The sequence below is a fragment of the Lissotriton helveticus genome, chromosome 2_2, assembly GCF_964261635.1.
Source record: "Lissotriton helveticus chromosome 2_2, aLisHel1.1, whole genome shotgun sequence".
In the NCBI taxonomy this organism is placed as follows: domain Eukaryota; kingdom Metazoa; phylum Chordata; class Amphibia; order Caudata; family Salamandridae; genus Lissotriton; species Lissotriton helveticus.
In genome coordinates, this window is record NC_136060.1 from 417,954,188 (window position 1) to 417,978,241 (window position 24,054).

General features: G+C 46.1%; 1 protein-coding gene across 1 annotated transcript in view; it reads left to right on the forward strand.

The window, feature by feature from the left end:
• The window catches only part of PTCD3 (pentatricopeptide repeat domain 3), a 154,892-nt gene that overhangs the window by 44,475 nt on the left and 86,363 nt on the right, over positions 1-24,054 (forward strand). The window contains exons 7-12 of the mRNA XM_078678661.1: positions 9,722-9,845; positions 15,166-15,278; positions 15,680-15,747; positions 20,822-20,909; positions 21,020-21,080; positions 21,521-21,603. Coding sequence (XP_078534787.1) covers positions 9,722-9,845; positions 15,166-15,278; positions 15,680-15,747; positions 20,822-20,909; positions 21,020-21,080; positions 21,521-21,603 — 537 coding nt within the window. The remainder of the gene's footprint in view (positions 1-9,721; positions 9,846-15,165; positions 15,279-15,679; positions 15,748-20,821; positions 20,910-21,019; positions 21,081-21,520; positions 21,604-24,054) is intronic.

Genomic DNA, 24,054 nt, shown 5'->3' on the forward strand with positions numbered 1-24,054 from the left:
TAGGCAGCGCACTTTATACATCCATGTATTTACAACTCAGGTGATAGAGTGTCCTTACTGTAGTACTATACTGCCTCCTGTAACCTGGTTATTTCTCAATGGGCACCAAACTCACTTTACAACGATCGCTACCTCATATATTTCTGGCGCATTAACCTGATGTTAACACCTAAATCTTTTGCCTGCACTGCATCAGCATTACCAGTGCAGAAAGTGAAGCTGTCCCTCTAAGGCACATCACCAACAACAAAGAAAGGACTACTACCCATTATGTTATCCCTGGTGGCCATCTTGGACTAGTCCTCCACTGGGGCAGCCATCTTAGACTAGTCGCCTACACCCACCGTTCATACCTAAGACCAATTGGGCTACTGTCCCTCAACCTCACAAACGTCACAAACTCTCTCACGTACACCCCCCCCCCTTTTCTTTCGTCGGCCTACGCCTCCTCCACCATGGAACGCACAGGCGAGCACACTTACAAAATTAACTACCCACCAGGGCTCTCCCAAAAAAACGCCAAACGTTACAAACACATCTTCCTGAAGGCTCACCCTGAAACACCGTGTGTGGACACCTACTTCTCACAGATCAATGGAGCTACGAGCACTGATATCATCTTCCTCACTCTGCGTAGAGCACAGTGGAGGAAAGCGCTTCTCTCCATTCTCACTGGTTCCACCACCAGTAAAACCGCTCACAGCCTGACGCTCTCTATCACGCCATCCCAAGTTTTCCCCGGCAGAGCCACCATTACCATCTACAACAACGGGATCATTCTATTCCAAGCCACAGATAGGAATCTCGACCGACTCGACCACCTTTTCCCTACTTTCCTAGATCACATTACCAAAATGCGGTCCCCCACCTCGCACACACCAAGATGCACCACACCCCCCAACTCCATGCCCCAACATAACCCACCCTGCCCATCTCACCGGCGGAAGGACACCCCCCCCCCCCACCCACCCCCAACATAACCCACCCTGCCCATCCCTCCAGCGAAATGACACACACTCCACCCATCCCCCCAGTGCTATAGTTAGTCAAACACCCAACGTAACACCTCCACACCCCTCACCCACTGACGATAATGGTCCCCCTTCCCACATTGCACATACCCCCACCCTCCCTTCCACCCACTCCACACCACCCCACCCTACTCCACTCCACTCCACACCCCGCACCCATTGTCGAAGATCACTCCACCCACTCAACTCCACCCCACTCCACTCCACTCCACTCCACTCCTCACCCCGCACTCATTGACGAAGATCGTCCCCCTTCCCACATCACACATATCCCCACCCTCCCTTCCACCCACTCCACACCTCCTACGAGTCTCGCGGTACCCACAACGGACCGGAGCATATCTCCCCTCCTACGCAGCAGTTGTCTCTCTCACCCTATCCCCCCCATTCTCACTCCTCACTTCCCCACCCCCCCAACCAGACACACAGAGCTCACCACCCCTTGCTCCTCAACATCTCCCCAGCTCCACCCCCCCATACTCAGCCCCCACTACCTTCTTGACACCCCTATTGTCTTCAGTCTTCACTCTTCCCATAACTCTCCGGTGTCGCCCCCCAACGACGTCCCCGCCCTTACGTCCCAGCCGACCCATCCCTCACCCACACCCACACTCTCTTTCACCCACCGAATACCACCCCTCTCCCTATTACCGCAGAACACTTCACTGACACTGGCACACCCCACCCCCCTGTCCCCAGCTCGCAATCCAGCTCCCTATTCAACAACCTGCCTACGGCCCTCATCTCCAACGCTAGCCCCAACTCACAGCTCAACCTGATTTTAACAACGCTCCTACAAGTCAAAGACGAGGTCCACACCATCAAAGAACTTCTCCACACACACCCCAGACAACACCGACCTACAACCAACACCCCTGTATCCAACAAAGGCCACACCCTCCGCACAGGCCCTCGCGTTCAGCTCGCTCCAGGGGTGAAACGGGTAGGCTCACACTCTCCGCGTTGGCCCACTATCCCCGACCGCAACAACATACACCGCCGTTTGTCGCGCTCATAACTCCTTGACGGTTCATGACTTAGACACCCTCCTCCGCTCATTTGGCCCTGGCCCGGTAAAGCGCACATCACCCTCACAACTCCCCATACCCACAATTCTCTCGAATCCCATTAGGCACCCAACTCTAAGCAGCAGATGCTCCATCCCCAGCAATCTCAGAAAAATACCCCTCGCGCTAGAACACTCGACCACCCCTCTCACCCCCAGACTCCAATGCATCCTACTCGACTGCAGATCGGCCCAGAGGCACTCCTTCAACATTGCAGATCTCGTCACATCAATGGATCTTGACCTAGCCATTTTGACGGAAACATGGTTAACTGAAGCCTCCACACCTATCATGGACATATTAGTCCCCCCCAATTACCACATAATTAGACTTGACAGAACCGGCAAGACGGGCGGGGGAATTGCATGCATTTTCAGGAGCAACCTCTCGGTTGCTAAATTAACTTCCCCCTCCCTCACGTCTTGTGAACTCATCTGTCTTGATATCTCCAGCGAGGGCAAACCAGTATGTGCTCTACATCTCATCTATCACCCGCCTAGGGACAACCTCATCTTCACCCAACAACTCATGGACACGATCTCATCCAACGCAGGTCGGCAGATCCTGCAAATCTACCTGGGTGACTTCAAACTCCACTGGAACGATCAGAAAGACGCATTGGTGAATAGTCTCAAATCTTTCCTTGACGCGTCTAACCTCACTCAAATATGCAACAGCCCAACACACGACAAAGGCTCCATACTTGATCTCATCATCGCCAACGAAGACTCCACCCAATTATGGGCAATCCAACCTTGTGATTGGTCAGACCACCACATTATCACCTTCTTCATCAATGAAAAGATTAAACCTGTCTCGGCTCAACCCACCAAATCCAAGATCTGGAAAAGGGACATGAAGAACCTTAACCCCAACTCTCTGCCTCCCCACCTCACCAATAGCCTCCTTCCCCCTCCTGGCACCTCTGATGTTCAATCACTGACTGACCACTACCTCGACTCTATGAATTCAATAATCAATGAAGCCGCCCCACTGCAACTAAAGAGAGTCTCCACCAAGATCTCGAACCCTTGGTATGATGGCAGACTCAACGAAGACAGGCGTGCTATGCGAATGGCAGAACGCACATGGAGATCTGTCCCCTCATCGCGGCATCGCAAAATACTTAAGAGCAAGAGAAATGCCTACTTTAGGAAAATAAAGCGCGCAAAATCTGATTTCTTCAGCCTTCAGCTGGACCAAGCAAAAAACAGACCAAGAAAGCTGTTCGAACTAGTCAAAACTCAAACCATGACGCAACCCCTACTATCAAACGACACAACAAACATCATCCCACACTGTGAAGACTTTTCTGCCTTCTTTAAGCTAAAGACCGACAACATAAGGAGTGACCTCCTTAATGATGTAAGACGATACCCGAGCATCACCAAAATGCCCGACACCCAACCTAAAAATAACGCTTCCTGGTCGTCTTTCGAAACCTACTCTGAAGAAGCAATACACAAACTGCTCGGCACCTTGAAGCCTTCTAATCACCTCACAGACCCACTACCTGCCAATGCTGTTAGAGACTTCATCCCCGTTCTTCTCCCACTCTGGACTAAAATCATTAACAGCTCCCTTCAGCAAGGTCTCATTCCAGACTCCCTCAAAGTGGGGCAAGTCACGCCCATACTCAAGAAACCTACAGCTGATCCGGCTGACTTAAACAACTACCGCCCTATCACCAATATCCCCACTCTGGCCAAGCTGTTGGAAAAATGTGTGCAACTCCAACTAACAAAACACATTGACCAGTTCGAACTCCTCGACCCTCATCAATCAGGCTTCCGAGCGAAACCCAGCACGGAAACGGCCATGACACACATAATTGATGACGCCCTCCAAATCCTGGATCGCAACGACTCCTGCCTCCTCATTCTCCTGGACCTCTCCTCAGCATTCGACACGGTCAAACATGAGAACCTATTAGAGCTCCTAAATACCAGAATGGGCTTATCCGGGACTGTGCTCAAATGGTTCACTTCCTTCCTACACAACCGATCCCAGAAGTTCAAGATTAACAACGTGCTGTCCTCTCCAGTGCCTTTAGATTTAGGCGTCCCACAAGGATCTTCCCTCTCACCCACGCTGTTCAACCTCATCATGGAACCACTTGCTACCCTGCTCCAGGCATCCAATGTACACTTCCACATGTATGCCGATGACACTCAACTATACCTAAAGGTACAATCCCAGGAAGATATCAAACTTCTGAACTGCACACTTAGGAACACCCAATCTTGGTTGGCAGACAATCACCTTAAACTAAATGCGTTGAAAACTGAGTTCCTCCTGATATCACCCCCTGTGAAAATTACCACCACCCAAATATGGCTCAATCACCTAACAGCATTCAACGTCCAACCCACCATCGTGGACTCTGCGAAATCCTTAGGCTTCACACTGGACGCAAAGCTCAATATGCAACAGCACATTAGCAAAGCAACGAAAGGAGCTAACTTTCAAATCAACACTTTGAGGAAACTCAAACCCTTCCTCCTAGCCAAGGACTTCCAAACTGCTGTACAAGCACTAGTCATCCCCCGCATAGACTATGGAATTGTGGCCCTCAGCGGTCTCCCTCAAGCAACAACAGCACCCCTAAGAGCCTCCCTAAATGCGGCCGCGAGACTCATTTCGGGCTCAAGGAAACACTCTCATATAACCCCTGACCTGAAATCGCTGAAATGGCTTCCCCTCGAAGCCAGAATACAATTGAAAATTGCGGTTATGACACACTCAGCCATACACCACAAGGCTCCCACCTACCTCACTCAAAAGCTGACTATATCAGGAGGTTCGAGATCCAATAGAAGTACTAAAAGTCTGCTCCTGAAACCTCGCAGATTCCGTAAGGAAAAAACCTACAAACGCTCCTTCTCAGGAATGGCACAGAGGATCTGGAATGCACTCCCTCCTGAAACGAGGATTATCTCCTCCACTGTACTCTTCAAGAAAGAAGTGAAAGCCATCCTTATGGCCAAGTTTACATGATCCTCACTGTTGCTGCTCAGAGACTTTGCACCGATCTTGTTACGTTGGATACTTAGTGATTCAATAACTTTCTGTTCATGACCTACTGACCTCTTTTGCAGTTGGATCAAAGACTCTGCACCGTACTATAGTATTGTCTTTTGAGGGTTTACTGGTATCCACTGATCTCTATGGCAGCGGGATCAGAGTCTCTGCACCGCCCTATCCTAATGTCTATTTGAATGTCTATTGTTATCTCTAGACCTGTATTGTAGCTAGCTCACACTCCGCACCGTCTTATATTTTTGTCTATTTGAGTGTTCTCTGCTATTTCATGATCTCTATTTTAGTTAGATCAAAGACTCTGCACCGCCTTATTTTACTGTCTAGCTGAGTGTTTACCTGTATCTTATTGCACATGATTGTTATCCTATTATGCTACCGTTCACTATACTGTACCCAATTACTATGTCTACTCACCCTACTGTGAAGCGCTCTGATATCTGTTAAGATCTTGTTCGCGCTATATAAAACTTTGAATAAATAAGTAAATAAATGGGCAGGGGAGGGCCTGATTGATCCTCACATCAAACCTAATTGTAAGCACAAAACTGCTTTCAACAATCTCGCTGCATTGATTATTTGCAACAACATGTGGAATGACACATATGTAGGAAAGTGCCCCTTTTTGTCATGGTCACCCCCACTTTTTGCCAATCGTACTGATGTTTTTCGACTGATGTGCACCGGTTCCTTGCTAACCAGACCCCAGTGCTCTTTCCTTAAAACAAGGTAAAATGTTCCAGTTGTAACACAATTGGCATACACATTGGCACCCAAGTAACTCCCTAGTAAGTGGCACCCCTGGTGACTAGGGCATGGGTCCCAAAGAGGGTCCCTAAGGGGTGCAGCATGTATTATGCCACCCTAAGGGATCCCTATACAAATTGCATGCACAATTGAAAACACAACCTGGCACACTCACTCTGTGCCATGCTAAAGTCACTGCATGGGATATACGTAAGTCAACCCTACTACAGGCCTTTAGCACCAAGGCAGTGGGCATTATATTACATGTGAGGGTATAACTGCATGAGCTGATATGCCCCTGTGCAATCTATTTCAATTACTAGATGGTATAAGTGAACACGGAAGCCATCTTAAGTATATGTACTGGGCACTGGTCATTTCGAGTTTCCCAGCTCTATGATGACTTTAATGAAACCTTTGGTGTTTGTTATCAATCACCTTTTCTTAATTAATCCATACTGATCCCAGTATTCAATTTATTATGAACTGCACCCAGATGGCACCTTAGAGGTGCCCCTTGAAACCTACTAATCCTCTGGTGTGCTGGCTGACTGGTATTGTCCAGCCTGCCACCACAGACACGTTTCTGACCCCTGGAGGTGAAAGCCCACACTCTCTGAGGCCAGAAACGATGCCTGCTCTGGAGGAAGGTGTTCAAACCTCCTGCAGCAGGTTGGCTAGTGATTTAGCATATCAAGGCCAGGAACTACAAAGTCCCTGCCGCCATTGATATGCAGCCCTGGCTTCCCCTAGACCTGGTAGATGCCACCCCCTGCCCTGAGGTCCATTTGGCTCCAGTAAAGGGGGGAAATTAGCTATGCTATCTTCTACAACCAAGCTACTCACACCCATACGGTGGGCTACCTAATGTGCTCCATGAAAGAAGAATTCCACCATCTTGTTTTTGGTGGAATTAGTAACTCTGGAACTGGCTCATGCCTACTCCCCACAGGAAGTGCCATATCAAGGGGTGTAGTTGACCTCAAGGGTAAGTAGCCTATTGGCTCCCCTTAACACCACTAAACTCATTATTTCGGTGCCCCCCTGACACCAGGAACTCTGATTCACCCGATCAAAGAATAAGAAGGTGAAAGAAGAGCTGAAGACTGCAAGAACTGAAGACTAGTTGTAGACTTAGCGCCAAACCCCATCTGTACCTGCTTTCGTTCGACAATTGCAAAGACACGACTCGCCCTGCAGTTGTGCATCCTCTATAAGCTTCAGAGGATTGCCAGCACTTTGCCAACCCGTTAGTACCTCCTTTGAAGTGAGGAGCCACTTCCCTGCAGGCATCGACCGGTTCATAGAGCTGCTGACTACCGGGTCCTCCGACGCAGCAGCTGCCCAGGAGGAGGTCACAGTGCTTCAGGAGGTAGGACCCATCTCCCCACCAAGTTTGGAGATGCCAAGACCCCAGAAGCCTGTACCAATACTGGAGGCACTGGACCCCTTGCAGCAACCTATGCTTGTTTAGTGTCCAGCCTAGACACCAACACCGCCAAGATCGACATACAGACGAAGGATGTCTGCTTCACCGAGGCCAGCACAGAGGGTGGTCCTGCTGTACTTTTCTGTGCCCATCTCCATGTCGACCTAACAAGTGAGATCCTACAACTCAAACGACCCACCCAAAAAAACACCTCTGCAACTGAGCCAAGCCTACCGATGGTGCACCTTTGCTCCAGAGACCCTCAAGAACTGAGCCCGCCTTTGGGTTCCGACGCACTTGTCCCCAAGACCCCACTTGCAGCATTTTTATGCCTACAGGTTTCTTCATAGACTTCAGCTGTAGCATTTGAGGCTACCCTTGCTACTGGCACCTCGGCACTCGGACACCCCAGAGCAGGTAACCCAAAACTGCTCCTGGTTCCAAGGACCTTGGCCACTACTTACCTTAAGTCCAGAACAACTACCTTGTAAGTCGTTTGCAAGTGACCCTATGCAATGTGTGTTTCTCCCATAGGATAACATTACCGCTTTCGAGGCTCATGCCTCAAATGTGGCGGCTGTATTTTCAAAGTATCTGAAAATCGCTAATTTGAAAAGTACTTACCTAAACTCATAGGTATTGGTGTCTAAATAAATTTAAAAATCTGTTATTTTTCTAATTTTGTGTGTCTCATTTATTGACACTGTGTGTGCAACAAATGCCTAACACTCCCCTCTGATAAGGCTAACCCTGCTCGACCACACTAATAAGAGATACCTGGACTCTCTGCACAATGCACCTCACTTTGGCACACTATGTAGAGTGCTAGCTTCATATGACATCTTCCCTTTTTTTTTTTGCTTACTCAGTTTTCAAGTCAATACAAAGATTAACACTGCAGCATATTATTACACACTGTAGACATGGTAGATACCGAAGTAGGGAGCTCCAGAGGAGGACAGAGAGCCGGGAGGAGGAGGGGACACACCCAGAAGCCAAGCATCCATCTATTCATACTTCGGTGAGGAAGCAATGCATAAACCCAGGTCAGTTCTATTCCAGAACTGGTCCCGCTAGTTGTGGAAGGGGTAGGTGAGTGTGTGGGTAATGGTTGCAGCTTAACCCGACTAGCCTCAGAGTCGGGTATCACAAAGGCTGCGCTTCCTCCCTCTGGTCTAGGTGATACCCAGCCGCTATTCTGGGCTATGACATTCCTGACCAATGTTTTCAGCTTGTCACCCCAATATACTAGGTCTTTTTCAGCTGTTCATCAGCTCGTACCCTCTCGAGCCGTCTTTCCTATGCAGCTGTCCACTCCAAATAGTCAACCCTCCATTTCGGTAGAGTCGGAGGGTTATGGCTAGCCCAGTATGTGGTTATACGCCACATTGGCAGCACCAAGCCCATCGGGGCGATCTTGTACTTCATTTTTCCCCCCTTTGTGGAAAGAGTCTTAATAATGTCGGCTGTGTGGTCCACCGCCACCGTCGTCACTCTGCACACTTCCTGTTGTACCCCACCCCAAAACGTCTTCAATCTTGGCGCAGTTCCATGCAACGTGCACGAAATCTGCTGGGGTATCTCTGCAACTAGCGCAGCTCACCAGCCGTGTCGGGAAAATCCTGTGTATGCGCTTTGGAGTCAAATAGGCTTTATAGAGAATGTAAAAGTGCGTTGTGAGCTACTTTCCTCACCAGCGCCTGGGCTCTATGCCATTCCCCATCTGTAAACTGGGACTCCAACTCTCCATCCCAAGCAGCCTGCTTCAGTGTTGTATTTGTCTGCCGGTTGTTTTTTTAAGGCTGTATTCAGTCGGGAAATGATGACCTTGAAGGAGCCAGGGTCTAAAATCACCTGCAGCACCTGGGATTGCTCTGGTTCCTCAGGGAAGGAAGTCCAGATTTCACGGGCAGTGCAAGATATGCTCGCATATTGCAAAAACTGTCCCGCTTAATGCCACAGTGAGTTTCATCCTCCATATCTTCACTTCTTTAATAGTCTACCAATATACTGACAATCTTTTGAGGGCTCCGAAGTGCATTTCTGTTGTTCAAGAGTTCAAGAGTTCTCATTTAGAAGGGTAGCTGATCACACAATATTTACATTTTTATCTTGATTGTATCTCTTAATGCAATGTGTTTTTATCTCTATGTATTTTTTTATAACCTTTGTTGATGCTTTCCCACATTCACTGTTTAACATACTTTGGATTTAAGTGTTGCTTTTATTATTTCACCCACCCCCCCTTAGCCAGCAGGTCTTGTTGCTTGCTTTTGAAATGCACTGTCTTGTATGGTATTTGGAGATGAGGAAGTTTGTTATTGAGTCCGCTTTTCTTCCCTTAAAACCTGATAATTAATAAGTGCACAACATCCTTTTTTTTTAATCGGGAGATACCTTTCTTTCAGTGTTTGATGCCTGAGGATCTTCAGCCTCGGATTGAAGAGGTGAGTGAAGCAGGTTTGAAGGAACGTATCCAGCTCAGGAGAGTGAAAGATTCAGTGGACATGTTCGACCAGCTTCTGCAAGCAGGTGATTTTTCTTTCTTGAGAGTTTGCCTTCTAGGCTGTGCCTTGATACATTTTTGAGCTACTCTAGTAACATTTTTGCCTGCCTTGGAAAGCTTTGCATGATTTCTGGGCTTATTTGAAACTTTCAGCGCAAATACTTTAACTTTTTAAGAAATAATGTATGTGCAGTTAGTGAATGCTTTAATGTCAATCTTGGGCCTGTGATGAGCAAATATTTATTTATCCTTTGGCAATTTGTACATGTCTTTGCCTTGAGCAGTTGAAACGGGTTGAAGTTAGAAAATGTATATGTGAGGTGGGATGACTATTTATTATAATAAAGGATTATTTCTAATCTTTTATTGTTTTTCAAACTTTTTTTCAGTTTATCAAAGTATAACAGTTGAGTTTATATTTATTGCCTAGTTCATGAGCACATATACAACTTACTTGACCTTTGATTGCGTTTATCTTTTATTTGTAGTTGCATGGTGATCATTTTCAGAGCATGCCTAATCTTTACTTTTAAACGATATCTTATTAAGTCACAGCTTATTTAGGACAACAAAATATTTTCTTTTTATCAAAAAATAACAAGACAGTCAGTAACACAGATGTGTAGGAGGGAGGTGTTTGAACATGTCCAGGAGTTAATGCTCTATTCCAGGGCACCTTACTTAGTACATATCTTAATATTTATGACGGCACATCAGGAGTGATTTACAACTTTCAACTCTATTACTCTGTGGTCCAATTTGTTGTTTTAATATTATGTTGCTCTCCTGAATGTCACAGTGGCATGTGCTAATTTTTATTAATATCTCGTAAGAAGATCTTCAGAAGGTCGTCTCATTTCTGTGCAATAGGGCTTCAGGGGCTTCCATGGCATTGGTATGGTCCTCCTTACTAATAGCAATGATAGATCTAGGAATCTTGATAGAGCACTGCTACTTGTGTGCACCAAAATAGGTCTAGAATACATCCCTCCATCTTGCACAGGTCAGTAAATGCTAAAGGTTCTAGATAATGTGTCTGTAAATTCCTCCAAATATTGTAATATTTTCAGGCTTGCCCACATCTTGTATAGAAACCCAGCTTGTGACACTGTACATAAAAAACATTCTGATGTATCCATTAGGTATATCTTATTTGTATTCCTTGGACTGGAATATGCCCTTTGTAGAAAGTTGAAGTGGATTTATAATCCTCTAAACCAGTGCTTTCCAATCATTTTTGAACCACAGAGCCCTTTTTAGAAGAACCAACTTTTGCAATCCAGCTAGCTTTAATGGACGCAGGTTCTTTTTATTTTTATGTAACTACAGCATTTTGTGGCACTGGAAATGGCCACAAAATGTGCACAGACCTACAGTTTTATTATTAAAACTATATTGCACACAAATGATAATGTGTGGAAATCCGGTTTCCGTGAATATTTATCTTTTGTACCTCACTAACTAGTGGCTTAATTTGTTTTGATCCTATTAAAATATGCTTCCATCATACTTCAGAATTGCCAAAAAGTGCTTCATTTTGGCTTTCCTAACTGCTGAATGTGAACAATTAATTTACATGTGTTTACATTTTGTGTTACCAAAAAATTCATCCTGCTACCTTACCGTTCACACTTCCTGTATAGCTAGTAAGATTGACACATAATTCACTTTACTTTTCTTTCTCTGATTGCAAAGCTAGGGAGTTTGTAAACACCAATCCCCATTTAAAAAAAATAAGCAGCACTTTGTCATAAGACCTAGCCTGACATTTAACCTCAGACTTTGAAGCGCAGCAAATGTGACAATATAAATGCAGAATTCAAGAACAAAATGTTATTGTTTTCTTAAGAGAGATTGCATGTAAACCACAGTACTCCGAACACCGGAGGGGTTGTGAGCATATGATCAAAATGCATAGAATTGCAACCAATACATTCGTTCAATGAAGCATAATTACCACAACTCTCCCACTTCCCTGCCCCTTATTAGCTATCCCCACCCGGATCCCACCCTAGCCCCTTGCACAATGTCCTCTTGGATCTAAGAAAGAAGAAAGTTATGTAACAGGTAATGCAAATCCCCCTCCACCCAGGTTCTCACAGCACCAGTCCTTCATCTACACCATGCTGTGCTGGCGGCTCCAGCCACAGTCCCCTGTACTCTGCCCATCTCTTCCATATTTTGTAGTGTTTCTTGGGGCAACCCCGGGCCTCAAACACTGGACGCTCCAGCCCCATACAGTAATCCAACCCCTTTTTCCAAACTCCCACCGAAGGGGCCCTAGGGTCCTTCCAGGCGCGGGCAACATCCCTCTTGGCCACGGTAAGGCCAAGGAGCAGTAAGTGACGTTTATAGAGGTTGCCACCCACTTGTTCCATGATATGAAGAAGGCCCAGCTGCGGTGTACGGGGGAGCTCCCAACCCAATACTTCAGCCAAACCGTCCCAAACACTTGTCCAGAATCTCTCCAGTGCTCCACAGGACCATACCGTATGCAGGAAGGTGCCCACCTCTCGACCACATCTCAGACATTCAGGGGACGCAATCAAACCCGCTCGCCACAGCCTCTCTCTAGTATGGTAGGCACTATGTAAGAATTTAAATTGTATGAATCGTAATCGTACGGCTATGGCCGCGCCCCTTGGGGCAGCAAGGGCCTCCCTCCAATCCTCTTCTTCTAATACTCCCGCATCACCCTCCCATGTAGTCCGCAGCTTATCAAGGGAGAAGGAACAATGTGTGACTAATGATTGGTAGATGCGGGATATCTTCTTATCTTCCAATTCACCCTGAATACCTTAGCTTCTAGAGGGCTGAATTCAGGTAAGGAGTCTAGTCCCTCCAGTGCGGGGGAGATGGCATGTCTGAACTGCAAGTATTTAAAGAACTGGGTCTGGGGCATACTATATTCATCCCTTAGCTCTTGGAATGATTTTAGGGTCGTGCCTTTCATTACATGGCCCAATGCCGAGATTCCTATTGCGTCCCAGCTGCGAAACCCCTGTAAGGACGCCAGAGCCGGTAAACGACCGTTCTGCCACAGTGGAGTCTCCTCGGTCAGTCTATTCCACCATCCCATACGATGAAGCGCCCGTCGCCAGACCTGAAAGACCACCTGTGTGACCATCGGGAGCCTCTTTCTCTTCCGAGCCGAGGACAATAAAGTGTGTAGGGTGTCTGGCTCCATCCGATATCTCTCCAGAGCATAGGCTGGGTCTCCCCGTTCCCCATACCACCACTCATTCAATATCAGCAAGTGGGACGCCTGATAATAGGACAGGACATCCGAAGATGCTAAGTCGCCGCAATTATATTTCTCATGTGAAGAAGTGTGGCTCACTGGTTAGAAGCGGCATACCCTGAAGCAGAGGTCGGCCCGGGAACAGGGTTCAATTCCCGACGCGGCAGGGTCTGGGGTCAATGTCCGCGGACTCGATAATTCTCGCCTAGGTGCCTACACTAACCATAGGTCCCACTCTGCAACTCTGGGCAATAGCTTGCTTAATCTCCACAACGGCCCTAGCAGTGCCGGGGATGCCTGGCTTCACCTTGTGGGTGCCCTCTCACAGGGAAAGCCAGGACGGGTTCCCCAGCGGTATACAGCGCCAGGACGCCCCGAGTGATGGGGTAACAGTGCGCTTTACAAGTATACATACATGTGGAGAGGAAACAAGTACGAAGAGCCACTCTCACTGCACCCCCGGCCCAGAGGTACTGGCCTAGTGCCAAATTGACCTGACAAAACCAGTGCATAAATGCAGAATTTAAAGACATCTTTATTTATTGCGGGGACGTTCATGAACCACATAAAATAGACTTGAGACACACCAGTGGATCGCAACCCACAGTTTGGTAATCACTGCTCCAAACATTCATCGTAACTTGTTTATTGCTTGTCCGGCTCTCCTGCCCAGTGATTTTGCCGCATGTATTCTGAATGCTGCAAGTAATGATGATCTGATCAGGGCTTTCAAGACACTAATGCTGCGATTCCTTGAAGCAACGCCCATACTTGAATGAGACTAGCAGTGCCCAAGCTTCTCTACATTGGTATCCCAGTAATATATTATTGAATGTCAGTTATAAGACAGTAGGGAATTTTATGTTACTCCCCAGTATGGAGCTTCCTCCATTTTAACCTTAAATATGTATGTAAAATCATAAGTTCACAACCCTATTTCTCTTATTCAGACCAAAGATGCAAATCAAATGTTACTGCCTAAAACTTTTTTAAAAATAGTGCTTTTTACGTTTGGAGATTAGACCTTTTTTGCATATTCAAAACTAAAAAGCTGCCTTTTCTAGCTCATTATTTTAACTTTTTTTGAATATTAAATGGATCACTATTTGCTATAACTGACATTTGTTCCTGTAAACATTTCACCGTTCTGCTTTTTACTGTCAAAACAGTGGCAACTGTTTTCTCATTGCGAGTAGCCTTTGGTATGCAGTCTTTAGTGAGTAGAACATTATTACTTGAAGCTGCCTGCAGTCTAACAGTATGAAATATGTTTGGGGGATTGAGACTGTGAATGAGTCATTCTAAACCATCATAGTTTGTTTAGCATACATTCTGCTTGTTGCTATTAAGCATGTTCCTTAAAAGGCCAACTAGAGCATTAAGATATAACGTTATTTGAGATAAAAGAATTGGACACCAAAAAGACATTTTTTTTTATTGTGAAGATTGACGTCTTATCTAAAAGTGGTCTCTTCTAGCTCTGACCTGCTGTTTAGTCTGGGTAACATAGTTGTATTATTTCTTGGTAGGGAAATGCTGCTGTGTTTACCTGAAGTAAGCAAAAAAGTGACGGATGGAATGCTTGAATTGATCTAGGCCCTTGGTAATTACTCAAGTCTGCATCCTAGTCCATCGTTATTTCTCATACCATACCACCTCAGTTTTAAGCCAGCAATATGCAAATCAGTCTTGATGCAGCTCCAATGGGAACAGTCCAGCCCCAACTGCCAGGCCAGATCTTCACTGAACCCGAACACAAGCAAGCTAGGACCAGTTTTGCCCTAATTAGGTGTCTTCAGCTGGTCATAGCTTAGTTTCAATGACACAGTGTGCACAGGACCCACACCTGGGCATACTCGTCCCACTTAGGGTGACACGCTAAAGTATACAAAAAAGCGAAGGATCAAATTCATCTAAGCGACTGTTAATCCCAATCCATTGTTCCTGGAACCAAGCTATATTTGGAGTATTGAAGTTTTTGTTTAAGCTAGTTAGCTATCCTCAGAAGTTCTGTTTTTCAAGGCTCCTCCTAACCCAATCATTGGACTTCACCTGAATATTTAAGGAAATCATGCAACCTTAAGCATTTTTAATTTTGCTTTTAGGTACAACATTATCTGTGGATACCACAAACAGTCTCTTGGATTTAATATGTTTTTATGGAGACCGAGAGCCGCTTCGTGGTGACCAACCAGGAGAGGCGGAGGCCATCGAGCTGGTAGGCAAATGTTGCTTGTTCTTAATATCTCTGCTAATGGTATGAAAAATGCGTATTGCAATCATAATGTAGTAAACAGGTATTTGTGTGTGCTTGAGGAGAATACACTTTGTACTGACAGCCATCTGTGTAAACATCAGTGGAGGGGCAGAGGCGCAGATTCCTCAGCAAGTCTCATCCCGTGCTGGGATACTAAAGTTCTGCCTCTTGTTCATAGGCTTAGGAGGATGGCGGTAGGTGGAATGAAACTGCAGGTTGTGGGCTTTTATTAGGTGGGTTACACAAGCATTGAGATAATGCCTCCTTAAAAGCCTAAACCTCTATTGCATCTTTAAATCTTATTTGAAGTGCCTGCTATCCTTGCTACTCCTCGAAAGCAAATTGCTGCAAATATTTTTCAGGAAGAAACAAATCATAAGAAGCGGCCTGGACCACTTAGAAGAGCTGGAAGTTCATTTGGCATTTGGAGGTATTTGACTTTTTCGTGAAACATCTACATGTAGAATACTGATGATTTATCTACAAGTTTGACCCAATTAGTATTACTAATGAGTTATTTCTTTCCCTTTTTCTTTAAATAAAATCTATGAATTCCCAACCTCCTTGGGGAACATTGCTTGACGTTTCTTTAAGGAATACCAGACACCCTCTATATCTGCCAATGCTGTAAATAGCATTCCTACACTGAGTGCTTTTCAAACCAACTAAAATAAACAAATGCATTAGCAAAGCTATTTTTGTTTGGGTGGGGGTTTCATCCCACTACTACTCCAAAATGATGATCAACAAAAAGGACCTGGCCTTTTACAGTCAGGGACTGACTGCAACTAGAAATTACTGTCTCTCTGGCACCACAATTGCTATGATGTTCTGGAATCAAATCAAACATTCGCTCCCAGTCAATAGATCTTGGTTAAATCCATCGTTCTTTTGCTCACCATGCCACCCCAGTTTAGACCCAGTCATATGCAAATCAGTTCTGACCCTGTGCCTCATGAGAACAGTACAGCCCGAACTGCCAAGCCAGGTCCTCCCTTGACCGGAAACAAGCAACTTGGGACCGGTTTCGTGTCATCACCCTAATCAGCCAGGCTAGCTTGAATCCAGTGGCACAGTGAACCCAGGACCCACGTCAGGGCATATCCGGCGTACTTAGGGCGAGAAAGCAAAAGACACACCGATGATGGACGGAATGCAGAGCGAATCAAAATTCACCCCCAGTCTATAGATCTGGGTTAAATCCATCATCCTTATGTTCCCTTTGGGCGCATGGTCAAGACTGATTTGCATATGGTTGGCCTCAAACTGGAATGGCATGGGGAGCAAAAAAAGTTGGCTTTAGGCCCAGATCTCTGTACTGGGGTGAATGTATGGAATTGTTCTGCATTCTGTCCATCAAGTGTTCCTTTTGCATGGTTCTGGAATCATCAAGGCATCCTTCAGGCAGCAGGCAAATGGCTGGGGTATGAAGACTAACTGCTTTCTGGAGCAGATAAGGGGAAGGCAGCTACTCTCTACCTTGGGTTGAAGACCTGACACGCTACCCCTTGCATCAACGAAAGTGCAACAATATTGCAGCCCTGAACTACAGTTCCCAATAACCTTTTACTGCAAACTGGACACTTAATAAATAACAAATAAGTTTCTCTTCAGATAACGGGCAAATCCCTTCCTGTGTGGAGCATGAGGCAGTCGGCTCCCCCCCCCCCCCCGGAATCCTTATCTTTAGTTAAATTTGTAATCCATGGGATGGCTTTATTAGGGATTTCCTCCTGCAAGAGCCTACCCTTGAGGGGGGCAAATTCAGGGATATCTGTTGTGTCCAACCCCTCAGCCCCACGATGCATGCTTCAGCCTGAGATAAGCATAGCTTTGAGTGTCATTTAGTTGATATGTGGTCTCCAATGTGGCAAAGCGGGCAAGGGTGCCTTCCTCTGTTATATCTCCCAACTTGGAGATTCCAATCATGTTCCACTGTCTAAAGCCCTGGAGTTTACCAATCTCTGGCAATGTTGCTCCCTCCCACAGCAGGGTTTCTCCCAAGAGTTTTGTGTCCCATTTCATTTGTTTCTCTGCTCCCTTCCAGGCTTCTATCTCCCTCTGTATAGCTGGCAACAGTCGGCTAGCGCCCTTGCCCCGTATAAGTAGTGTAGGTGTGTATAATGCCGAAATTGAAGCCGCTCCAGGGCGTATGGTCTCTTATGGTATGTCCCCACTTTCAATGACCACTAGATGGGCTGCCCTGTAATAAGCTCTTACATTGGGTAGCGCAAGGCCCCCATTATACTGGTTACGTTGAAGTGTTTCCAGCTCCACTCTTAGGTGCGCCCCGTCCCACAGAACTGTGCGTAATTTGTTGTTTATTGTTGTAAAAATTGCCTTGGGTATCTTACAGTAGGTGTTTTGTAGTATGTACAACAGCTTGGGGAGCATAATCATCTTTTACATGGCAGCACTACCCATTATTGTCAGCAGAAGTCTTCTCCATCTTCCTGAAATTCTGTTAGGACCCCTTTAATGTTCTGCATCAAGTTTGCGACCTCATTGGTGGTAATATAAAGGCCTAGGGAGCGGAACCCTTCTTGGGCCGCCTGGAGGCACTCTAGGATCTCCTATCAATAGGTCTCCCTACTGAGTATAAACTAGATTTGTCCTAGTTAATTCTGTACCCTGCATGATGACCATATTCCCCGAAAATGTGTAGGCCCGTTGGTAGCGTCCTGGTTGGGTCAGTGACATATAGTAAGATGGCTTCCGCTTAGAGCGTAATTCGCTCGTCACCCAGTAGCTCCCCATCATCCTTAAAACCATTCATTTCCGGATGGGATCTTATTACACAGGCCAGTGGCTTCAGGACTAAAGCAAACAGTAGTGGGGATAAGGGACATCCCTGCCTAGTACCTCTTCTCACAGGAGGCAAACTCGTCGAGGTCGCTCCATTAACTCGAACCCTAGCCTCGGGATTAGTGTAGAATAGCGCCATCCAGGTCATAAAACCCGGCCCAAATCGAAACCTCGACAGTGTTTGCCTCATAAATGGCCAGTGAACTGTGTCAAATGCCTTCTCATCATCAAAGGAGAGGAACACGTGAACTGGCCCTGTGTTTTACAGTATCCATCCAGTTGGCAAGCCGGCAAAGGTTGAGGCGTGTGGCTTGTTTTGGAATGAAGCCAGAGTGATCCCTGTTTATGAGGGAGGTGATAATCGTCCGAAGGCATGTAGCCAGGACTTTCATCTCTATATTAAGTAGCGATATAGGCCGATAAAACCCACAGTTAGGTGGGGGCTTCCTGTTTTATGGATCACCACCACCGTGGCTGTACTGAGATCAGGTGGGAGTGTCCCCTCCTCTTTTGCCGCTAAAAACATATTCAACAGGTGGGGGCCCAGCAGGCTGGCATTTTGCTTAAAGAATTCTGCAGCAGCCCGTTCGGGCCCGGGGTCTTCCCAAATTTCTGTCTACCAATGGCATCCAACACTTCCTCAAGGGTTAGCTCTTTATCTATCATGTCTCGGGCCTCCCGCCAGAGTGTGGGAACATCAATTGCCTCTGTATAATTCTGTGAAGTAGCGGGCAAAGGCACCCGCTAAGTCTTGGGGTGTTGTCTGGGTCTCGCCCTGTTCCTGTATGACCACCACCCAGCTCGCCTCTTTCTCTTTTCTACTCAGCCAGGCCAGGAGCTTCCCTGCTCTATCGCCTGCCGCGCATAATCGATGTTGAGTGGCCTAAAGTAGGGTTTTCACTTCGTGGTTCACTAGTGCTCTGTATTCCCTCTGTGTTCTCTCCATTGGCGGAGAGTGTGTTGGTCGGCCTCAGGACCCATATTCCTTTCTAATTCCTACAGCCTACGCTCCAGAATCTCAATCTCTCGAGTCTCCTTTCTCTTGTTGTGGACTACGTTTTACGACCTATCCCATACCACCGTCTTAAATGCCTCCTATAGAGTGACCGCAGATGTCACTGAGCCCTCATTCTCGCTAAAGTATAATTCTGAGTCAATTTGGATTTCACTGGCAACTTCTCCATCCTCTAGGCCCCAGGCACTTAGTCTCCATTCCTTTCTGCGTCCACTTGTTCTTCCTCCCACTGTCAGCCAGAGAGGTGGGTGATCGGATATACCCCTCGCCAGATACTCACTCTTTCCACAGTCTCCACCTCTCCTACCGGGGTAAAAAGGTAGTCCAGTCTGGAAAATACCCTATGTGCGCCTGAGAAGTAGTAGTAAGAGCACTCCACTGGATGGTGTAGACGCCAGAGGTGAGTCAGACCAAGGGTGTCCTGGAATTGGGCCAAGTGAGTGGGGCCACGTGTCCCTGGATTTCCATGCATGCATGCGATCCATGTGTGGATTTGTGACATTGTTAAAGTCCCCAACTATGATGTGTGTAGAGGGCCTTGACTCCAATAGTATCCTGGCTACTTTGTCTGGTGTTTGCTGTTGCAGCCGCCGGGGTGCATAAACACTAACCAACATGATCGCCCTTTGACCCCATGTCCCCTGTACTGCCACAGATGTACCATTTGGATCTGTTCAAGTCTTGGTAGTATGGGGGGTGATTTTTGTAATTAATATGGCCACTCCTCTCGATCCCATGGAGAATCCCACGTGTGCAAGTATAGTGTATTGTCCCCTACCTAGAAAAGAACAATGTGTGCCCATCAAATGCGTCTCCTGTAGGAGGACAATATCGGGTTTAAGTCTTTTGAGGTATCTAGTTACCAGCCCTCTTTTAATCCTATTTCCTAACCCATTGACGTTCCACGTCATTCTGTAGTATCCCTCACCAAGTATTGATTTGTATGTTTTTCATGACTATTCTGGTGTGTTCTGTCACAGCTACAGCCACTCCCTTCTCTGTTTCTGCTCTCGGCATCCATTTGACTATTTTCTAAGTATAACATCTCCTTTCCCCAACTCGTATTTTGACATCTCTCATCTCCCAACATGAACCCCCCCCCCCCTACACTCTTCCACTACCCACGGCGCCCCCCAACTCCTCAACATGACAACTGCAGCACAGTTAAAGCTTAAGAGGTCTGTCTCCTTCCCCCTCCCCCAAAACAATCAACTATTGATCATGTACTATGTATCTGCTATCGGTCCCACAGCCCTTTGAACGATATAGTGTCTAGTGGGCCCTTAGTTGTGTCTTACTGTCTCTCGGCGGCCATCTATCCCCTGCATTTCAACCTTCTTCACCACTTTTAGATTATAGCTGCTACTGGATCTCCAGGACTGTCGAGCTTGGGCCTGGGTCTTCGATCGGTTGAATGTGTGGTAACCGTGCATGAGTTGTAACGCAGCCGTGGTAAAGGCGCTGCATGTTAACATCCACGTTGTAATGGCTGTTTCCTGGAATGAAATGGTCAAGATAGCATTCATTCACCAATCTGTAATCTGGTTTGTGGTTTTCCACTGGTAATAAAGACAAATATAATGGGATTGTATTTTTTTAGAAGGCGCATGTTACTGGTGTTTCATTCGAAGCAATTTACCTTTTTTGCACACCAAAGTTGATGTTTTTGTTTCATTGTGTTTAGGGAGAACAATAATGCTGAGAGGATATTTAGTCTAATGCCTGAAAAAAATGTTTCCTCCTTCTGCACAATGATCCGAGGGATGGTAAAGGTAAATTCAAATTTTGTAAATCGTATTCAAATTCAGAATAGGAGTTCTCATTCTTTGTCTGCTATAGTCAGTCTTCATCTAATTGGGTGTTCTTCCTCTTCCTCCTCCAGTATGGTGCCTACAGCAAGGCTTTCAGCATGTACACAGACCTGCAGAACCACAGGCAGATTGGTGAGCATTTGACATACTGAGTCTAATCAGAATGACACAGGCTGAAGAAACCATGTGCTTTTATTTACACAAGTGGCAGGGATGATTGCACGGAGGTACAGACCTCATCTGGATCATAGGAGCAGAGTGCAAACTGTCTATTCAGAATGGATGATATGTGGCTGCTTGAGGAAGGTCTGGTTAAGAACCTTGCCTGTCTGAGCATCTCAACAGCATTAGGAGAAAGGGGGAAATTTCCGTCAGACCAATCAATGAATTGTTAATTGATATAATAAGCTATATGAAGAGATGATTTCTGTATGGCGTGCCATTTGTTTGCATGTCTCTGTAGTTTACTTGTGGCAGCAAGGGCATTACACAGTGATGTCAAATTGTGTGAGAAGCCCTTGAAAATAGTTTGTTATAGATTTTACTTAAAAGATTCTGTCTTTCTATTCCAGCTGACATGTATGCTTTCAATGCTTTGATAGCAGCAGCTCCAGAAGTCAGGGACACATACATTGAGAAATGGGATCTAATACAGGTAAGGAAAAATATATATCTTGTTTTATTGCAAATTGTAGGTCACTCTGTAGTTCCCCTGTGGTGAACAACTAGTACAAATTAACAGATGAGACAGGTTGGAATCTTTAGTACAAATAAGACGATGAATAGACTTAAAAACCTTTTTTAAAGAGCTTTCTCCCTAACAGGCATCCAGAAAGATATATGTCCTTGAGTGATGGATGTGAATTCCTAACAAGGACAAAGATGGTCTTCAAACATTTTAATGCGTTCCCAACGCCACTCACGCTATATAATTATATGCCACTCGAGTGTACTTACCTGCACTCTACGCCACTCCACTCCACCCTATGCACTGTACCTCACTCCATGCCAATTCACTCGTGGGAGAGTGCCTCTTCCGACATGGTTATCCTCCCACATTTTACCTGGAAAATGATGTGGTTTCAAATGTAGTGCACAAGGTCCCTGCCAACCAGCTCCCCTGTGCCAGTGCTTCTTTCTTAAAACTGTTCCACAATTGGCCCTTCAGGCCCCCTGTGGGTCTCTAGTAAATGATACCTGGGTACCTTGGGCTGTTGTATAGCTCCTATATATCCTTATATCGTGTTAAGTTAGCATAGGTACATTTGAGATTTAAACGCCATTTTTCCTTTCTTGCAACTTCTGCACACGACCCTTAATTGTTGACTTAGCTTTCAACCTAGTGGTTTGCCGTGGTGTATGTGAGAATAATATGTTATTGCTCTGATATCAGTCTTGTTTAATAAAACATGTCTGCACGGAGAGTGCTGAAGTTTCAGGAGCAACACGATATGGAATTGTTATGAGGTCTGATCTCCACGCCTTCATAGTCATAACACAAGTGCAGCCTTTGCCAACTTGGGCTTGAGGCGGGATTGATATTGCTTTGCACGAGAATTGTTAACACACTTGATGCGGTGCACATGCAGAGAGAGCTGGTGTATGCTGATGTGATTCCTTCATGCTAGGACACTAAGGTATGGGCCCGCCCTAAAACAACCCAAAGAGACCTTCTTAGATAATAATATAATATATGTGTTAGGGAGGGTGAGATATAAGTGTTGTTAACTCTTATTCATTACAGCATGTTAACATGCTGTCACCATTCGCTTTTTATGTCTTAGTAACTATGCTGATAATTTTGCTACTGATAATAAGTATACTTGTATTATCAAAGATACTGCGCCTGAGAAGACGGCATTAGTAAATAAACATTTCAAATGCACATGTGTCTTCTTTACTCCATGTTCTGGTTTGTAATGATAATATAACGAAAGAGTGTTCATGAGTCCCACGTACCCTGAGGTACTGTAAGTTCATGTTCTGGTTTGTCTAAACATTGGGTGTTTGATATGTCCAATGAGACACTGTAGCTAGCTCGGTAAGGGGTGAGTTGGTTGCTAAGGTAAGTTTTGGGACACCCTAATTTGCCGAGGTTCCACTCCTCTGTGCACAGTTCTGTGTGAGTACAGAAACCCTGCAACATGGCGCCCAACGGTTTCGGTGGTCTTATATCATGACACTCGAGTAGTTTATCGTTCATGCCTTAACCCCTTCACGTCCGTTTCCGGAAAACGGGGTGTCGGTGAAACCTACCTATTTTTTGAAGTAGGTCTTTATTCAAGCTTGATTCTTTCTTAAACGGTTTCTTTGAATTACTACCCAGTTGTGCTACAAAGTATTCTTTGTGTTTTCTTATTTCCAATACTGTAATGGCGGCAGCGGTGGCTATTGCGCAGCATAGTCGCGTAGCGGTACGCAACCATCTTCAGACGTACCAAGTCCCAGTAGATGGGATGGCTGTGATTTTCGTGGTATGTGCAGATCCGGCGTTTCCTTACGAGTTGTTTTACTCTTGGGTTACGTTTCCGGCTGTGGACGCTAATTCTGGTTTGTTCCACTCCTACACCGCCTCGGATGTCCCGGCTGAATATACGCCGTACAGGGCATTGGAAATACCTATTGATCATTGGCAGCATCGAGTTTGGTTTGATGGCGCCCTCCCCCACTCTATGTCCCCTGCGAGGTTAGGTCCACTCTCAATTCCAGGTACTAATTGGCCTGCGTTGGGTGGCTTTACCCCGCACCCGAATCACGGGGCTTGCACCCTGGCTGAAATTCGCAGGCTGCATGTAGTTTCCATTTCCGTGATTCGTGCTTTAGTGCAATACATCGGTCGACATCTTCCTGGTGGTCCCCAGGGGGGTGCGGCCGCTCCCATGGAACGAGGCGGTATGCGTCTCAATCCAGTGATGGTAAATTCGGTTTTTGGTGCGCGTCCTGTTGACAACGATGACTTCCCATTCTGGCTAGCAGAGAAGTTTGATCAACTGGAGGCGGTTTTTCCGAATTCTACTCCTGCTGATAAACATAGAATGTTAACGATTACTCTACCGAAGGATATTACTCCTGAACTTGCTGACTGTGACAGCTGGGGAAAAACATT